This window comes from Oryzias melastigma, linkage group LG22 (genome assembly GCF_002922805.2).
Source record: "Oryzias melastigma strain HK-1 linkage group LG22, ASM292280v2, whole genome shotgun sequence".
Taxonomy (NCBI): Eukaryota; Metazoa; Chordata; class Actinopteri; order Beloniformes; family Adrianichthyidae; genus Oryzias; species Oryzias melastigma.
Window position 1 is genome coordinate 16,253,918 of NC_050533.1, and position 16,962 is coordinate 16,270,879.

General features: G+C 39.3%; 1 protein-coding gene across 1 annotated transcript in view; it reads right to left on the minus strand.

The window, feature by feature from the left end:
* arid1b (AT rich interactive domain 1B (SWI1-like)) overlaps positions 1 to 16,962 on the minus strand; it is a gene marked incomplete in the record, with an annotated part of 225,344 nt that overhangs the window by 151,187 nt on the left and 57,195 nt on the right. Inside the window, 1 exon segment of the mRNA XM_024269837.2 lies at positions 11,183 to 11,353. Coding sequence (XP_024125605.1) covers positions 11,183 to 11,353 — 171 coding nt within the window.

The following is a 16,962-nucleotide window of genomic DNA, read 5'->3' on the forward strand; positions in this document are numbered from 1 at the left end:
TTTTTCTATTTTTTTTGTCCAAACAATGACATGGTCTATTATTATTACCCAACAGCATTGGCAGTTTGAGTGAAAGTGTGCCCACCCAGCTTTGAGTGTGTGTATGTGTGTCTTAATAGGTCCATTTGTAGCAGGGCCTGTTCTAGTATTGTGTCCTTCAGATTGGATTCTATCTCAGCAATCCCCCTGACCTTTAGTACAAAGAGACTACAAGAGAAGACCAGAGCTTTGACTCAAGATGCACAAAACACACACACATGCACACACATACTGCAAGCGCACGTTTATTCTTGTGCATATAAAAAGAGAGAACACACATTTGCAGACTTAAACGTCCCAGTCTACAGTCAGCGGCATATTTCCCTTAAGGTGTGTTCTCATTGGTCGCATCAACTGTGTTCACTTTCAATGAAAAGTCTACACAAGTTTTTAAGTCCATTCCCACTGGAAGTTAACTGGTTGAACTTTTGACTGCTGAATAGTGAAAACGCAGAACTTTGACCAATCAGGGACTGATTTGGTAGTGTCATGTCCATTGACTTTATATTGTCCTTTTTAGAACATGAAAGTACCAACGGTTGTAAACATGATCACTAAGAAGAAATTAATAATTGCAGTTAAATGACACCAAATCATGTATATATCGGAATAGAGCTGTGAAAGAAAAAGCCTGGAGCAAGATTTGAGGGACTTTGAATTTGAATTTTCACACCAAGCCACTTCCAACTGTAGGTGGCAGACATCACTAGTAAAAAGTAAGAAAAAGCAAAAGAAGAAGAATCCTCTCAATGCTACTTCCTGCTTGTCCTGTGCTGATCCAGTGTGAAAACCACCAGCTGAATGCACGCTCATAAAACAGCATACTTGATTTTGCAACACGTGCCCAGTGTGAATGTAGCTTTATGCTCAGTTCACACCCGTTCACATTTTCAGACTCCACGTACAAAACGCGTCCGTTAAACACATATTAAAAGCTAAACTAGTTGAACTTTGACCAATCAAAGACTCACATTTGGTAGTGATGTATGGGTAGCCTCACTTTTAATTCAAAGAAGTGTCAACCGTTTGAAAATAGTTGCAGTTTGTGCCAAATCGGCATGATATGACAGAGAGGCTTTCGTTTATCGGAATGGAGCTGTGGAAGAAAATGTCTTCCAAAATTTCACACAGAGCCTCTTCCAACTGTGAGTACATGTGCTAGTATCGGGTAGCAACAGCACCATATGCTAAAAGCATGTTCAGGAACCTTTTTTGAACGTGTGTCAAATGCCTTGTCTATTACTGGCTTCAAGATTGATGCAGATTCACAACAGACGCGTTGAATGTGTGTTCAAGAAAGCACTTTATGCGATTTCCTTAAAGTGCATTCAGACTGTGGTGTTCACACTGGATCAGCTAGCAGTGAGTAGTGGAGAAGGGGCATCTTCTTCTTCTTATGCTTTTCTGCTATTTACTAGTGGATGTCTGCCCCCTAGAGTTGGAAGAGGTTTGGTGTGAAATAGTAAACTGGTGCAAATATCGCTAATCTTGCTCAAGGCTTTTTACTTTCACAGCTCTATTCCAATATATGAAAGACTTGGTGTCATATCATTCCAATCATTAATTTTTCCTTCATGAGTAATTTTCAAAATGGTTGGTGCTTTCATGAATTAAAATCTTCCTGGAATGGCCAAAGTTCAGCTGTTTTTATGTTCAAAGTCGGAAGCTCAGCTGGTTAAACTTTAAGTGTGCGTTCAGTAATTCCACGTTTTGTACGTATAACCCAAGAGCGGAGTTAAAAACTGACGCGTAGTGATGGGTGAATGTGGTGGTTTTGAACACGGGTTTATAGACGTTTACTTAGTCTTTTTATGATTGTGTAATGTAGACGGCGTAGCTGAAGCGCTCATTTCTGTTCGTCTAATCAAACAAAAGCCTGCCTTTAAATTGTCCTCACTTCACACAGTCTTTGCAAGTCGCTGTCAATGCCCACCCCTCTCCACCCATTCACTTCACTAGCTTTGGCACGCCGCTAAAGAGGACATCAACCCAAACCCGCACGACTTTTGCTAAAACAAGGAGGAACAGTGGCGAAATGTTGGCGAGCGCTATGTTGACATTTTTGAGGGCATTTTTTCCTTTTCTCTTTCTGTCTATGAAGTCGGTATCCACGAACAAATGTAGCGGCATTTCCAAACAAATGGCAGCTAAATGAGGCCCCTAGGGTGCTGCGCCGCTAATTATCGGCCCCCTTTTTTCCAGAGCCATTATGATTGTCCTAACCGTTCCAAAAACACCTCTCTCGTTCTTGTTCATTTGCATTTGAATTGCAGCTCAGCCGTACAAAAACAAACATAAATCAAAAAAAAAAAAAAAAAAAGAAGAGAGGGTTAAAAAAAAAAAGAAAAAAATCTGTGCCGGATTCTGGCCGAGCAATTAGCAAGTGTCAGTCAATGTGAAGGTAAAAAAAAAAAAAAAAACGAAATTAAAAATATCGTCTGGAAAACATGCTCCTCGCTATTTTACGCACGCACACAGGCGCTGAAATGACACATTCTATACGGTTTATATATGTTTTGTTTTTCAATTTCATCACTTCCTTTCTGCTGAAAACTCATCAAGCTTAAGTGCTCCTCGGCAGCAGCCAATCAGGGTGCAGCAGGCCTAGGGTTGCCGTGGTGATATGCAGGGACATTTAGAGGACTCCGATAAACTCTGCCATTTAAAAGGTTATGACAATTAACGCGGCTCTCCGCAAATTACCACTGCCAGACCTTTACCCACGGACGTCTCTCTCCCTCTTATCACATCGCGCCCAGCCTCGCTCCGTCTCCCTGTCTCCTCCTTCCCATCTCGCCATATGCCCTCCATTTCTGCTGCGTCTCCCTCCCCCTTTTGTCCACCCCCTTTTCAGCCAGCGGCGCTTTTATTATCCCGTTAATTAACAGACTTCTTCACCTAATATTCAAATGCTGACCAATTAATGACATTGAACTTTAGGTGCCCCACCCACATCCCTTGCACCCCCCCACACTTTAACCCTCCACCACCACCAAGTCACGATAATGTCTCCTCGCTCGCCTTCCTTTCTCTCATTTCCTCTGTTTCGGCCCTTCTGCTTCCCCGCCATCGCCAAGGTGAACTCCCATTTCCGTGTGATTGAAAGCGCAAACGTGAGGAGGCGGCTGAGGCAGCAGAGTCGGTGTACGGCGAGGGGGTAATAAAGCCAGGGGGGGGGAGGCTGCGGAAAGGCACGATGGCCTTTTAATTAACCTGGTGTGATTAAATGTGGGGGTGGTGAAGGTGCGCGGGAAGCGGCCCGCTGCTGCAGCCAGTCGGTGGGAGAAGTGACAGACAGGAAATAGAAAAAAAAAGACAAAACTGTAAGTTATGAACGTTATTAGATCCTAACTTCTCATAAGACGAGAAAACACCTGAAAAAAATCAAACCAACATTCAAAAAAAGTCATTTCTTATAAATCCTATTTTAAAAAGTGGGTCTATTGTGTAATGTGTCTGTTTGTTTAAGTCCCACCCCTTTTCATTTGTTTTAAAAGTGGTCTGTATTTGTGACTTTGCAATTTTTAGCCCAAATCCCAAAACCTAGGACATAGTTTCTGCAGAGCAGCAGGAGTTCATTAGAAATTCACCTCTCAATTGTGGGTGGAACTGTTGGCACAGAGCAACCCCACCCCCCCTTCCCATCACCATTGGTGAGAGCTCTCTGTTTACACTCTCTCCCGCTAGCTTACAGCTCCTCACTACTCCAACTTAACATTATCAGGTTCAACAAAAATGGTGGACGTTACAAATTGGATTTTTTTTTCAAGTATAATTTTTTTGTCCAGATTCACAACAATTAGAATAAATACTCAAAAATTCAAATTGAAGCTTAATTTTCTTAATGTATGTCCTCCACCATCAGAAAAAATGCCAAAAAACATGTTAAAAAACACAATTTTCTTTGCATTGGATCTATAAACACTCCTGTAAATAAAAAAAAACAAAAAAAACTGGCATTCCTTTTTTATTTGCCGTCTAACCGTCTCCGGCTAATCTAATGAGAAGGTTTCTTGGCATTCTAAGCTTGACCTGTCAGGCAAAAACATAATTTTCTTGTCAACAAACAAAGTGAAAAATATGTGCTTAAGTTCACAGCTAAACAGCCTCTAACCCTGGTGAATCAGCTCTCATACATGCTGGTCCCTGTACAGTGAGCATGTCTCCTCCAATCTGCTGAGAGTTCATCTATGCCAAAGCAGCAGTCCCCAGAGCCTACTCTAAGACAGGAAGAGGAAATAGTAAAAGTCAATAGAGCAATTGGGATCAGTTTCACACAGGAGACCAGATAGATAGTTTTAGTATGGGAAGTGAATCTTACAAGGATCGACTTCCTTTTTTTTTTTTTTTTTTTTTCTCAAAGACCAGGCAGTCAAATCCTGACATTGATACCGCTCACACACATGCGGATCGTGTTATATCCAGTTCAAGCACAACTAAAACAAGGCCATAATCTGTATAATGTTATTACTCTATAAACACCAATTTAACACAGTGCTTTCTCAATGAAAATTAAATGCTGTGTCCTCCATGGAGAGGCAGATCAAATCCAGAAACACGCTCTCACGGTGTTATGAGTTTAAGTCTGGCAGTTGGCCAGTGTTGTATTCCAGGTCTTTTCTGTCTGCCGAATACCACCCTGTAAAACAAGCAAGCCATTAAAGATTATCTCTGGATTCTTCAAATAACAGCCTCCTCCGTTTCTGCTTTTATAAGGGAGAATGTGTAAACAGTAACGGGATATTATGCACTTCTTGTGTTATGTGTACTACACTTAGAAGGAGTTACTATATTTACAACATCTGTGTAATTTAAAGACCCTCTCCAGTCATCTTTCAATCTATTTTCAAAATGTTCCCAGTGGTCTTTTAATTAGGATTATTCTGTTTTTAGTCATTTTCTTGGAAACAGTTTCTATAGTGTGGAAGTAGTTCATTAGAAATGTTGTTTTGGATAAATCAGACGTTTTTGCAGTTTTTAGGCTAATTTGGTATTTAGTTGTTTTAGTGTTATGCTAGCTGTTTTGACCAATTTATTTAGTTTTTATTTTAGTCTTATTTTAGTATTATTTTGAATAATTTGGAAACTACTGAGTATTTTTTGGTGGGAGGCTAATTTGGAGCTTAGCTACTATTCACGCAACAAGCTAGCTGTTTTATCTAATTTATAAACTTTCCACTTTTTTCTAATTTGTCTTTCAACTATTATGTTTGCATTATGCTAACTCATTTAGCTAATTTGGAATCTACTTGGGTTTTCTTAAAGGGCCTGTCCCATGCAAAATCTACTTTTTTTTAACTTTTAAGTCTTTTATAATGTTAACTGCTCACAAAAAAAACAACCGAACTTTTGCTTTATTCATGCATCTCTGAGCATTCCTCCGAAAACCTGTTCTCTGAGCACCAGATGTAACAAAGTGGGTAACAACCCATTTCAGGAAAAGTCTGCGCTGCAAGCACCGCCCCCAGGCTAACACAAACACCCACTTTCTCCACAGAGCTAGTGGTTTTTTGCAAAATGCTTTGATTTTATAAACACATCCATCTTTGCAAAAATTTGGATGGTGTTTGCTTTTATGGGCGAAACGCAGACACACTGCCGAGGCCGGCTCTAGGCTGATGCCATGAAATGGGCGGCATCCACGAAGAGCGAAAGGCAGTGCCTCAGAGATTGAGTCCTTTTACTTCCAGGTGGGAAAAGGAGTTTGCAAAAAAACCTCACATTTAATTAAAAATTTGTTCTTTCATGTTCCAAAAATAAAAGATTTTCATATATGTGGATATAATGTACTCTAAAAAGCCTTGAGAATAGCATGATATAGGCCATTTCAGCTAATTTGATGTCAAGCTAATATTTTAGCAATACGAAACCTTTTTTGGCTGATTTATGCATTTTAACATTTTTTTATGCTAGTTTAACATCTTGCCATTGCATTTGCATTATGTGAGCTTGTTTAGTTAAGTCAGGTATATTTTTAATTATAAATGTTGTTTTGGCACTTAAGCTTATCTTTAAGCCAAATGCTTTAGCATTTTAAGTGAATGTTTTCAGTTACTTATTAAACATTTTTGCTTAAGCAAACCACAATTTTTTTTAACTACTTTAGTATTATCAAAATTCCTCCAACATTTTTAGTTACAGTGTTTTCAGCTAACAGCTCCTGCAGTTTTAGCCTAGAGTTTGAGCGTTTTAAGCTAACAGCTACAACAGCTTCAGCAGCCAGATTCAGCTGAAAGCATTCACACTTATTTGTCTCTGAGTTGTGGATGGGACTGTTGGCACAGATCAACCCTCCCCGTTGCTGAGAGCTCTGTTTACACTCTCTAACTGGCTTACCGTTCCTCACAACCCCAACCTAACAATACCAGTACAACACAAAGAGTGGAGCAGGGAGCTTGGGGCCCACCCAGCGCATCTTCTACATCACAAATACAATCTTTTTCAGACAGAGTTTTTTTGCCTGATTCACAACAATTTCAATAAAGAAATAACCAGAGAAATATTTTTAAGCTTTTAATCTTCATATAGGTCCTCCTTCATGAGAAAAATGCTACAAAAAGATGCCAAAAACATAAAAAAACATGATTTTTGATGAAGTGGGTCTTTGAAAAAAGTGACAACAACTGCAAATGTGAAGATCCCTGCTTCACGTTATTGACAAAATGACATGTTTACATCCAAATAATGAGCTTCTGAAATAGCAGTCCTTTAATGTGATAATCAACATCCAATCAGTTTAAAAATATCTGCTAATCTGACATGTGCATTCAGATTCCTCTATTTATTCTTTTCGTAAGTCTTCCCTCCTGCGAGGCAACATTTATTTTTATTTTCCTTTTTTTTCGAGAGTCTCAGAAATGTGCTTTTAAACTGCTTCGCTCCTTGCAATCAGATGAGGTCACAGCAGTGCAATAAACTCAAAGAAAGGCAGCATTTTCACTTCGATTTGTTACAAAACTAGCTAATAGCGGTCGGTTACAGAGCAAATTCTGTGTCAAAGGGAACTGGAATGGTTCCATCAGCTGGAGGATGTCCTCTGGCTGGGGTTAATGGGAGTGTAGTACGTAGGGGGTAGAAGGAACTTGCTGAGAGTGGCGGAAGAGCAAAATAAAGAACTTTTCAGCTTGGATTTCTGAGAGTAATGCGGGGTCAAAAAACAGGGGTCAAAAACTGCAATTGCATGGTAATCTGGCGTGCGCTGGCAAGTGTGTGCGCGTGTAATCCGTTCGCATCATGTGGCTCACATCATGTCTCATTTCAGCCCAGAATCACAGACAAAAGGTCGCTGTTTGACCTTTTCACAGCTCAGAATTGCTGCAGCACATTCGCTTGATTAGTGTACACACAGAGGAAAAACTGACACACACGCAGGCAGCACAAATCTAAAAAAGTAACACAAGGTTGGAGCTCAAATCAAAGGTTGTTTTTTTTTTTTTTTGGATAATCTTTGCCACTTTTACTTTGCGAGTTCAATTCATGTTTTCATCCAAAAAAAAGCAAACACGTTTCTTTGTTATTCAAATGAAGTCCGACATTTTCTGGTATTTATTCCCCGTCTCTAAATTCCTCTCACACTAAATCAATGGACAATTAACTTTGTCTTAATGTCACTGCACAAGGTTGTTTTTGTCATGTGTTAAATGTCATGGGTTTTGAATGATCAATAATGTGAATTTTTAGTAATTATTTTTGAATTAACATGAAGAATTGGAGCCAGATTTAAATCCCTGCACAAGTTTCATGCATTGGATTCATGAGCCATGCTAATGTAAACATGTTAATACATAGCGCTTGATGATAATATACATGGCCTGCTTTCTAAAGCACTGAAAGTGCTATAGCCGCAAGTCATAGAGAGGATTTCTTGATTGCAGGTAAAAAGCAGCAGACTGATGCAGTGGCGGCTGAAGGTGTGGAGTCCTTTATGCAGCTTTAACAGCGTGCACACTGATTGAAACAGTCTCCATTAGTGCAGAGTGCATGCATTACAGCGGGAAACATTAAGAAAGCAGCTACTCTGTCTGTGGAGGGGTTGGCATGGCAACCAATCAAGGTGAAGCCAGGCTCCGGCCAATCAGAGGGTTTTGCAAAAGCTATACCTGTTATACAAATGTCAGCATGGGTCAAATGCCTCCACATCATCTGCGATGATGAAAGCACACCATTACTGTCACAAAGTGTCGGCGCAGCCACAGATCTCCGCCTCTCCTTGTTAGGGTGAATAATGTCGCCTGTGTAGGTCAGCGTGCTAAAAGAAGAAAGTCCTTTCTTTAGAGAGAAACCAAAGCTTGTGCGTTAATATGGAAGACGTTCTTTAGTGACCGACATGTCAGAGCTGATTAAAAAAACACAAAAGATGCTGAAAAGTTATGCAGATGCTTTGAAACTCCTTTTTATGGTGCATTTGTGTGTTGGCTCTGAAGCAGTTAAACCCAACATATGTAATCCACTATCTTTCTCAGACGTAAAACACTTTTGCCTATCATCTATAATTTTAAAACGCTGATTTCAGGTTTTATACTTTAGTATAACCGTGAACCCTTATATTGTGTTCGGGGCAAAATTGACCCATTTTCATACTTAAAAATGGGTCCCAATATAAAGGTTAAACTAACTATTAAATATGAATACCGTTGCCTCTTAAAACTCTGCTTATATCAGGAATGCAGTAATTACTGTATTATAAAATCCAACCTTTACTACAAGTATATGCTTGAACATGATTATTTTACTTGATTTGTCCTTCACACTCACTCTTAGCAGAAATTAACTATGAAACTATTCAACAAACATAATATACCCTACAAGTGCGGAATATGAAACCTGATGTGACAAGGCTTCGGCTGTTTGATCTTTACTTCAAACTTGGACATATGAGTGACAGTTTTTCATGTTAAAAGGTTTCTTTAACCTGTCTTACAGCCTTTAACTGTATGCCTTTCCCCTGGATTTAGTCTAAAATTATGTTACATAAGCTTAATGAATTCCTTCTCCATGCATAGATTTGTGATTGTGGTTCCTCCACTGACTGTAAATGAGAAGCGGACCGAGTGGGTGTGACATCACCAATAGAAAACAGTTTACTTCTAGTTCCAATGAAATTAAGTCAATTCAGTCGTCATTTCTTCGTACTACGGACGCCGCCATGTTGGAGCCAGGTAACATCAGTAAGCAGTGATTGGTCCAAAATCTGTCAAACATTTCAAACATTTAACATGGGGGCCAGCAAGCACCATCTGAGCCATCTGATTAACTAGTTTATAATTTATCATATTTGCCACACAATAAGGTGCATTTTTCTGATTGTTTCGATAGAAACGCCAGTGCTCTTTATAATCCGGATTATAATCCGGAGAGCCTTGTATATGAATTAAATGTAGTTAAATCTAAAGTGTTTTTTGAGAGGCACATGGTGCTTTGTCAAAATGTCAGTGTGTTTTTCTTTTGTTTTTTTTTTCTTTTCCGGGTTGCAAAACTTTTGTAAATATGCCAACAAGACTAACATGTAGTGGGGTCGGACTCTGTTTTTTGTGTTACTTAAAAGGTTAGGAGTTAGCACACATGGATGTTTTTTTTTTTTTTTTATGTGTAGCAAACATGGGTAGCCCATAATGGGTAATGTAAATATGCTAATGGAGCTAACACATGTAGCAGTGTTGGACTGTATTTTGTTTTTGTTTTTTTTACATATTACAACAAAGTTAGGAAATAGCATTGCTACAGTGACATTTTTTTTAACAATGTCAGTTTGTTTTAATTGCTACAAACAAAATTGGCCATATTTGAGTTGTGGAAATTGTGAAAATGCTAATGCAGCTAGCATGTCATGGTGACAGGTTGTGTTTTTTTATGTGATACTTATCAGGTTGGGAGTTAGCGTAGTCACAGAATTGTTTGTTTTAGCAGTGTCACCATGCTATTTATTTGTGTTGCAAACAAGACTGAGAGTTACAGGTATTGTGAACTTGCTAACGCGGCTAACGTCTCTAATGTGGCTAATGTGTAGCATTTTCCAAACAAGGTTAGTGTGAAAAATACTGCAAATAACTTGCACTAGAGTAAAAAATATGAAAGACAAATTAGGATTAGGATTGAGTAAAAACTGTTTGACTCTCAATGTAAGTCTATGGGAGTTCTTGAAACCAGCGGGTACTTCCATGAGGGAGAAGGGTCACTCAGTCCAGATCTCACATACAGTCAATAGGTGCAACTAGGAATTGTTCACTTTATCCTACTTTTTACCTAAATAAATTAAAGGACGTATGTTTCAAAACAAAACTTGAGATATACACACATAAATTGTGGACTGAGTGTAAACAAGAAATTGATTTTGAATATTTTTAAATGTATTTTAAATATGTATTAATTATTGTTTTATTTAAATTTGACCCTTTTGCATTAAAAAGGAATCCAACTTTTACTAAAAATTTAGATTATTTTGCATTTCCATATTTTACAGCACTATGCATTAGGACTGGATATGCACTGATAGAGTCAGTATTGATCAGCCCAAACAGGCTTTATCAAACATGATACTGATCTCACATGCAGGCCTGAAGGAAACTTCTCTCCCATCTGACCAGTCTGCTTAAATTCATCCAATCTTCTGTTTTCCATCTTGCTCCATCTGATCTGTCCTTTCCTGTCCAATTGTGCAGCAGTCTTCCCCCTCTTGTCCCATTTTTTTTTTTTTTTTCATTTTACTTGTTCTGCACAGTAATGATTCGGCACAGGGCTACAAGCCAGATTTACTCCAAGCAGGCTGATAGATCCTTCTGGCTGCAGAGTGGATGGGAAACACATGGGTAGCTTTCACTCAGCTCAAAAACAACCACTTGAATCTCGGCCTCCCAGTGGAAATATTTGACAGAAAAGCACTCTCAAACTTGGCAGGATAAGTTCTTGATGTGTATCTGCAGCCTTTGTAGTTGTGAAAATTGGGATTGCTCTGACTGCAGCCGCTGGAAATGTTGAACAGAAATGCACAGTGATGGATCTGTCTGTTGCTATGGACTGCATTTAAAGCTTTTCCTTTTTTATTTGCACATTTGGTGAACTCGTTTTGAGCTTCTTTAAACAGCCTGACGGAGCAAAATGCACGTCTCTTCCCATGCAGGGATGTTCAGTGTGTGTGACATGGCACCTGTTGCTGTGGAGCTCGAGGCTGCAGGTAAGAATTCTGGGTAGGGCCTGCAGGCGTCTGCTGAGGGGGGCTGAAGTATGGAGGGGTTCCTTGTTGCGGCCCCCCTTGCTGCTGCTGCTGCTGCTGCTGGCTGTAGCCTCCCATCGCCTGTTGGCCATACGGCGGAACCTGCTGAAACAATAGCAGCAATTAATTTTCATTTAATTTAATATTTATTTGGACAGGGACAGTGTACATTCATGGATATTTCTGTAAATGTGCCAGTGTTAACTACGAAGAGAAATTTCAACCTAGTTTGGGCTGATTAGAGCAGAGATAGGGCAGAACACGAAACACCAATGCTACGTTCACACTGGGCTTGGAAACATCCGTTCAAACGACCACTTCCAATGAAAAGTCTATGTAAACGCAGGTATATGTATATATTCATAACTCTTGCGTTCATGCATTGTTATGTAAGTTTCAACAACCATTGTAGAGTTCTTGTACAAAACGTGCCGCCTTTGAATGTGCGTTGAGAGTTAAACCAGTTTGACCAATCAGGGACTGGCATTGGATAGTGTCCTTTTCAAAACACAAAAGTGCCAACCGCTGGAAAACTAATCTCAATGCAGAAATTAATAATTGCGGTTTGAGCCCGGCTGGAATTATATGACATCAAGGACAAATTCAAATTCTTCCCCTACCCCTACGACTTCACCCTACCCCTCCAAATGTAGGGGCATTTAAAGGTGGTAGGGGTGCCTGTAGGGTGTAAAAAAAACTGCTGTCTACACCAGGAGTAGTATTTCTCTTCTTCTATATGTTTAGGTCACATAGGTACATTCACAACATCCTTGAGGAAAAACACACCACCAACAGAGTTAGGGGTCCTTTTATAGCTGGTCTTCCTCCTTCTCACCCGGCTGACCCAATTAGCAATCGAATCAATATATTTTTTAACGGGAATAACAGCTTACATAAGCAAAATGTAGAAAGAAATGTAGAAAGAAAGACACTCACAAACCAACAGTAATATTCAAACAAACAATTCAGACAGAAATATTACTATGAATTTAGAACAATTAAGTCAACTAAATCATAATGGGATCAACTGAAAAACCAGGAAGTGAAGAAAAGACTGTTAACATATAGCATTAGGTAACATAAACAAAGGAAGTGTGTTCTCACTGGAACGATCAGGTAAACTTTTAATGTGCGGACCTACTAATAGATCCCATAACAATTCCCGTGAAATATTTCAGGTGAAAATATATGCTATTGTGACTGAATTATGCTTTGTCACACATCTGAAATAGTTCTATCTAGATAAATAGGACTTTGTGACATCAACCATATGAAAGCCAGAGTTTCTATCATTCCTACAGTATGAAATTCTAACCAAAAGAATCCCAATCAGGCCAGACAGACTATCCTCACAATATTTTTCCAGTTCCTCCGATTGCTCCTCAGCTACAGCCTCTTAATTTAGCTCGGAGAGGTCTCACACCCATCTCCCAGCAGCCCTCCGTCTAATGAACTCACACGGCAGAAACCTCTAACTAACTTTATGTCCTCTGGCTTGCCAAATGCACCCTCCTCTCCACATTACGCCTGTCTCGGTCAGCTCACAGATGGGATGATGTGTGCTGGATATTACTGCCGGTCCGTCCCAGGCCGTAACCTTAATGAGGGACACATGGGGGAGCATTCCACTAAAGTTCAGCTGAAAGAGGGACTCGCAAGGACGAAGCCACGCCGATGCTGCCTTGGACGGATGCTGAAGGAGAGAGTCGGGATCAAGTTGGCACAAATACAAATGCAATCTTAATCCCTTCCTTGTTGTTTGTTATGACTACAGACAGGACCAGGTGTTCCTCGATGTTGGGAGGATTTCCCTACCGGCGCCGGGGTTTTCCCACTCATGCACTGACACACTTACAGCCAAGAAGAGGAACTGGAAGTGGATTTCTTCTCGATCACACTTCCCTTTTTCCCCTTTAGTCATTACACCTGCATAGATGCAACAATTTGTGGAGTTTTTAAAGACTGAAATGATGTTTTACAGAGGAAAAGCCTCAAACTGAGGGTGAATCATACCTCCGATAACGATGCTCTGAGAGCTTAAGACATGACACAACGACTGCTCAACGCGCCGTTGTGACTGTAATGAGAGGAAACCCTTCACAGTAGGCACGGAGGAGCTCATTTCTGATTTGAAATATAGTGAAATCTGATTTGGTTGCAGAAGAACAGTGAAGATGAATCCATTTGAAAGCATTTCCAAGAGTACTTTTCCAGCTTCTCCCTAATGACGGCTGAAGCTTTTTGCCTCTGAATAGAGATGATTGGGCAGTGTTGGATACTTTTCACTTCAGTGGAAAATTTGATTAGCAAGGACAGGTTTTTGTGTGCGTCCGCATTGTGCTCAGAGTGTGAGTGTGTCATTAGGCCAACCAGAGACAGACAGGCAGGGTGAGATCTGTCTAGCTGGCGGAGAGGTTAATAGCATGGCCCTGCTCATGCCAGCAGCACCGCTGGATTCATTACTGGACCCACAGACACACACACCAATGTATGCACACACACGCCTAACATCACATTTGATTGTGAAATCCTCAAATGAACGCAAGTTGTCTGATTTAGGCGAGGAAGGGACGACGGCTCTGCTCCCTCCTGCACAGACGCGTCGTTAAGACGCGAAACAAAGCCACTCCAAGAAAACCCAAGCAACACCATCCAGGGATGAGTGATGACAGTCTGGTGCAACACAGCGGGTATCAGCTGGAGAACGACTGCTCAGGGTTTGAAAGGAGTGGGGTCGCCATGGAGATCAAGAGCGAGTCGAAAGCATCTTTTCTTGGTGGCAGTTCAGACAGAGGTTAATAAGACGGCTTCTTCTAAACGACCTAAAAGCTTTAATTATTATAGGAAACATTCTTTGTATTGCAGGTATGACATTCTAAAAAAAGGAAAGGCTAAACACACAAAAGTCAAACCTATTGCCTTGTCTTACTTGATGAAAATAAAGCAAATTATTGTGCTTTACTTTTAATATTCAACTTTCTTTTCAATGGGCTTGTGGAACAGTGTCCACCCTGAAACTGGAAGTTTATGAGTTCAAATCCATGCCAACTTATACACCCTATACCTCCCTGCTTAAGAGTTTGGATTCAGGGGTAAAACCACCAAATGGTTCCCAAGCAACAGTTCACCGCTCCCCCAGGAGATGAGTTCAATTCAGAGAACAAGTTTCACATACTCAACTAATAGGACTTTTTTATTATTTATAGAGTAACTTTTCTGTTACAGAACACCTTAAAGTGGTTTACATAAAATAAATCAAATATATAAATAATAGAAAAATAGTAATCATAATAAATCCCTCCCAAATGCACAAACACATTGCAAAATAAATAATAATAATAATAATTTAAAAAAAACAAAAACAAAAAAACTGAAAAAAAATGTCCATAAAATCAAATTAAAACAAAATGAAATGTAAAACTACTGAAAAGCTAAGCTAAAAAGATGAGTTTTGAGTTTTTCTCTTATAAAACTCTACAGTGGGTGAAGCCTTTGTTCTGACCTTGGGCACCAGCAGATTTGAACCTGACAACTCTTGGGAGTTACCAACTAAAATTGTTTTGTTTTTTTGCTTTTTAATGAAAGTCCAATTCTACTTAGAGTTTATTCTGAATAGACATAATTGGTTCTTCTAAACTAAAGTTAGCCAGATTTTGTTTCTCCTGAACAAATTCAGAACAAACTTTCAGTCTGAATATATCCAAGTGGACCTTGAACCGCTCTCTGATTCATCTTTCGAGTAAGTCTCGGCTAGCCTTCAATCGGACTGAACTCTGGTTTGCTTGAGTTTCCTCAGTCCGATTTGACGTAATTCTTAAAGCGGAACTACTGATCCAAAACAGCCATTATTGCTGGGCATTATGGAATATAAACAGAGTAGGAAAAGCAGCTGATGCACGTGGAGCAATGATGATGGATGAATGCAGGTTCATAAAACCAATTTTTCACGTAATACTCATTGTTTCTCACAGTTTTCTCACCAATCTATATGTCATAAACACTTATCTGCGTACATTTATAGCAGTAACCACCTTGCAGTACTCCGCCGTACCAAAGTAGCAGCCAAAAGTGACGCTGATTCAGACATTTAAAACTGGTCAAATGTAAAGTTTGAATAAGTGAAATATCACAACAAGGAATCCAAAGCTTAGGACTTCTATTAATGTTGCTATGCCCCGCCCTCATAATTCTTGACCAATGACTGAACAGATCTTTAGTCACATGGTTTTGTTTACAAGCTTTAGTTAAAAAATGACCAGTAGGTGGCAGTCTAAATACAGATCAAATGCGAGGTTTAGGGCTAATTCTGGACCAAATTAGGTGGACTTTGTCTGCACCAACAGTTTTTTTCAGTCTGAAGACATTTATAAACTAATAAAAGAATCCTAACATCGATCCTACTGGATTTCAAAATTGGAGTAATGGCTCCTTCTCTTTGGTCCTGGTTAAGAGGCGTGCAGCTGAGTTTCAGACAAGCTGCAAGTAATTAATAGTATTTTTCTTATTATTCTAGAAGTTATAAAAGTGTGTATAAATATTTCAGCACTGGCTTTGGAGAGAAAGAAATATTGCATCTAATGCAATGTCTTCAGGTTACTCAAAAACTCAATCCATTCATTACCGACAGGTACGCTGAGAGTTTCTTTAGCATCACAAAATATCACAATTTTTGCTTTTCACAGCATAAGTGGGCACATACATTTAGTGTTCCTTAGGGGTTTCAATGTGTGTGTAAGCTGTTTTATATGGACTCTTAAATACAGAAAAATCATTAAGAGTGTAATTATTACTGTAGCACATCCCATGGATATCATAATTCCAGATTTCAGCAATATCCTCTAAATCAGGGTTCTGCAGTCTTTAGTGCTAAAAAGAGCATTTTTTTTACTGACCAAAGCACAGTGGGAGCCGCAAAGTAGCAAGAAAAATAGATTTGGTTTCCTTACTTGTGTTTTTGTGGCCATCAAGACATTAATTTATAACATTTAGCTTTGGAATATTTACAATAATTGAATTATATTTTTTCTGACAGAAGACTTTCAAGTTTCTTTCAAAATAAAATACATCCTTTGCCACAAACATCATCCTGCAGCAGGTTTATTTAAGCTGAATAGACAAGATAGACAAACATTGTGTTTTCTATTATTATGACTTTTGAGCACCATCATCTTTTTTCTTCTTCTATTATCCAACATAAGCATGACCACTTTGGTGAAGACATTTTTTTTTAATCGATGCATGTAAGTCACAGTTTTGAAACAAAAACTCCAAAAAGGTTTGTGTTAAAAAATACATATTCATCTATTTTAAATCCAAATTAAAGCAAGTTTTCATGTTTTTTCTTTCTCTGATGAGGTGGATGACAAAACACTCCATGCATCTCCTGATCCGGCCCTTTCTGTCAAATTATAGAACCCTTAGTGTGGCCCACTGGTCAAAATGTTTCCCCACCCCTGCTCCAGAGCCTCTGGCTGCAGTCTTTGGATTTAATGTCTTAGATTCAAACAGACTAATTGTCACCTAAGAGAGACATTTTGTCAATTGCTAAATAAGAAGGTATAACATAATGACGACAACGTAACCCAAGATGACACAACAAAAGTACCATGCTTTTTCCAGCTGAACACAAAAACAACAGAAAGAAAATTGTTTTTACAAGAACAGAAGTCACTCTGAGGCTAGAATGCATTTCCAACTAGGCTTTTATTTGTTCC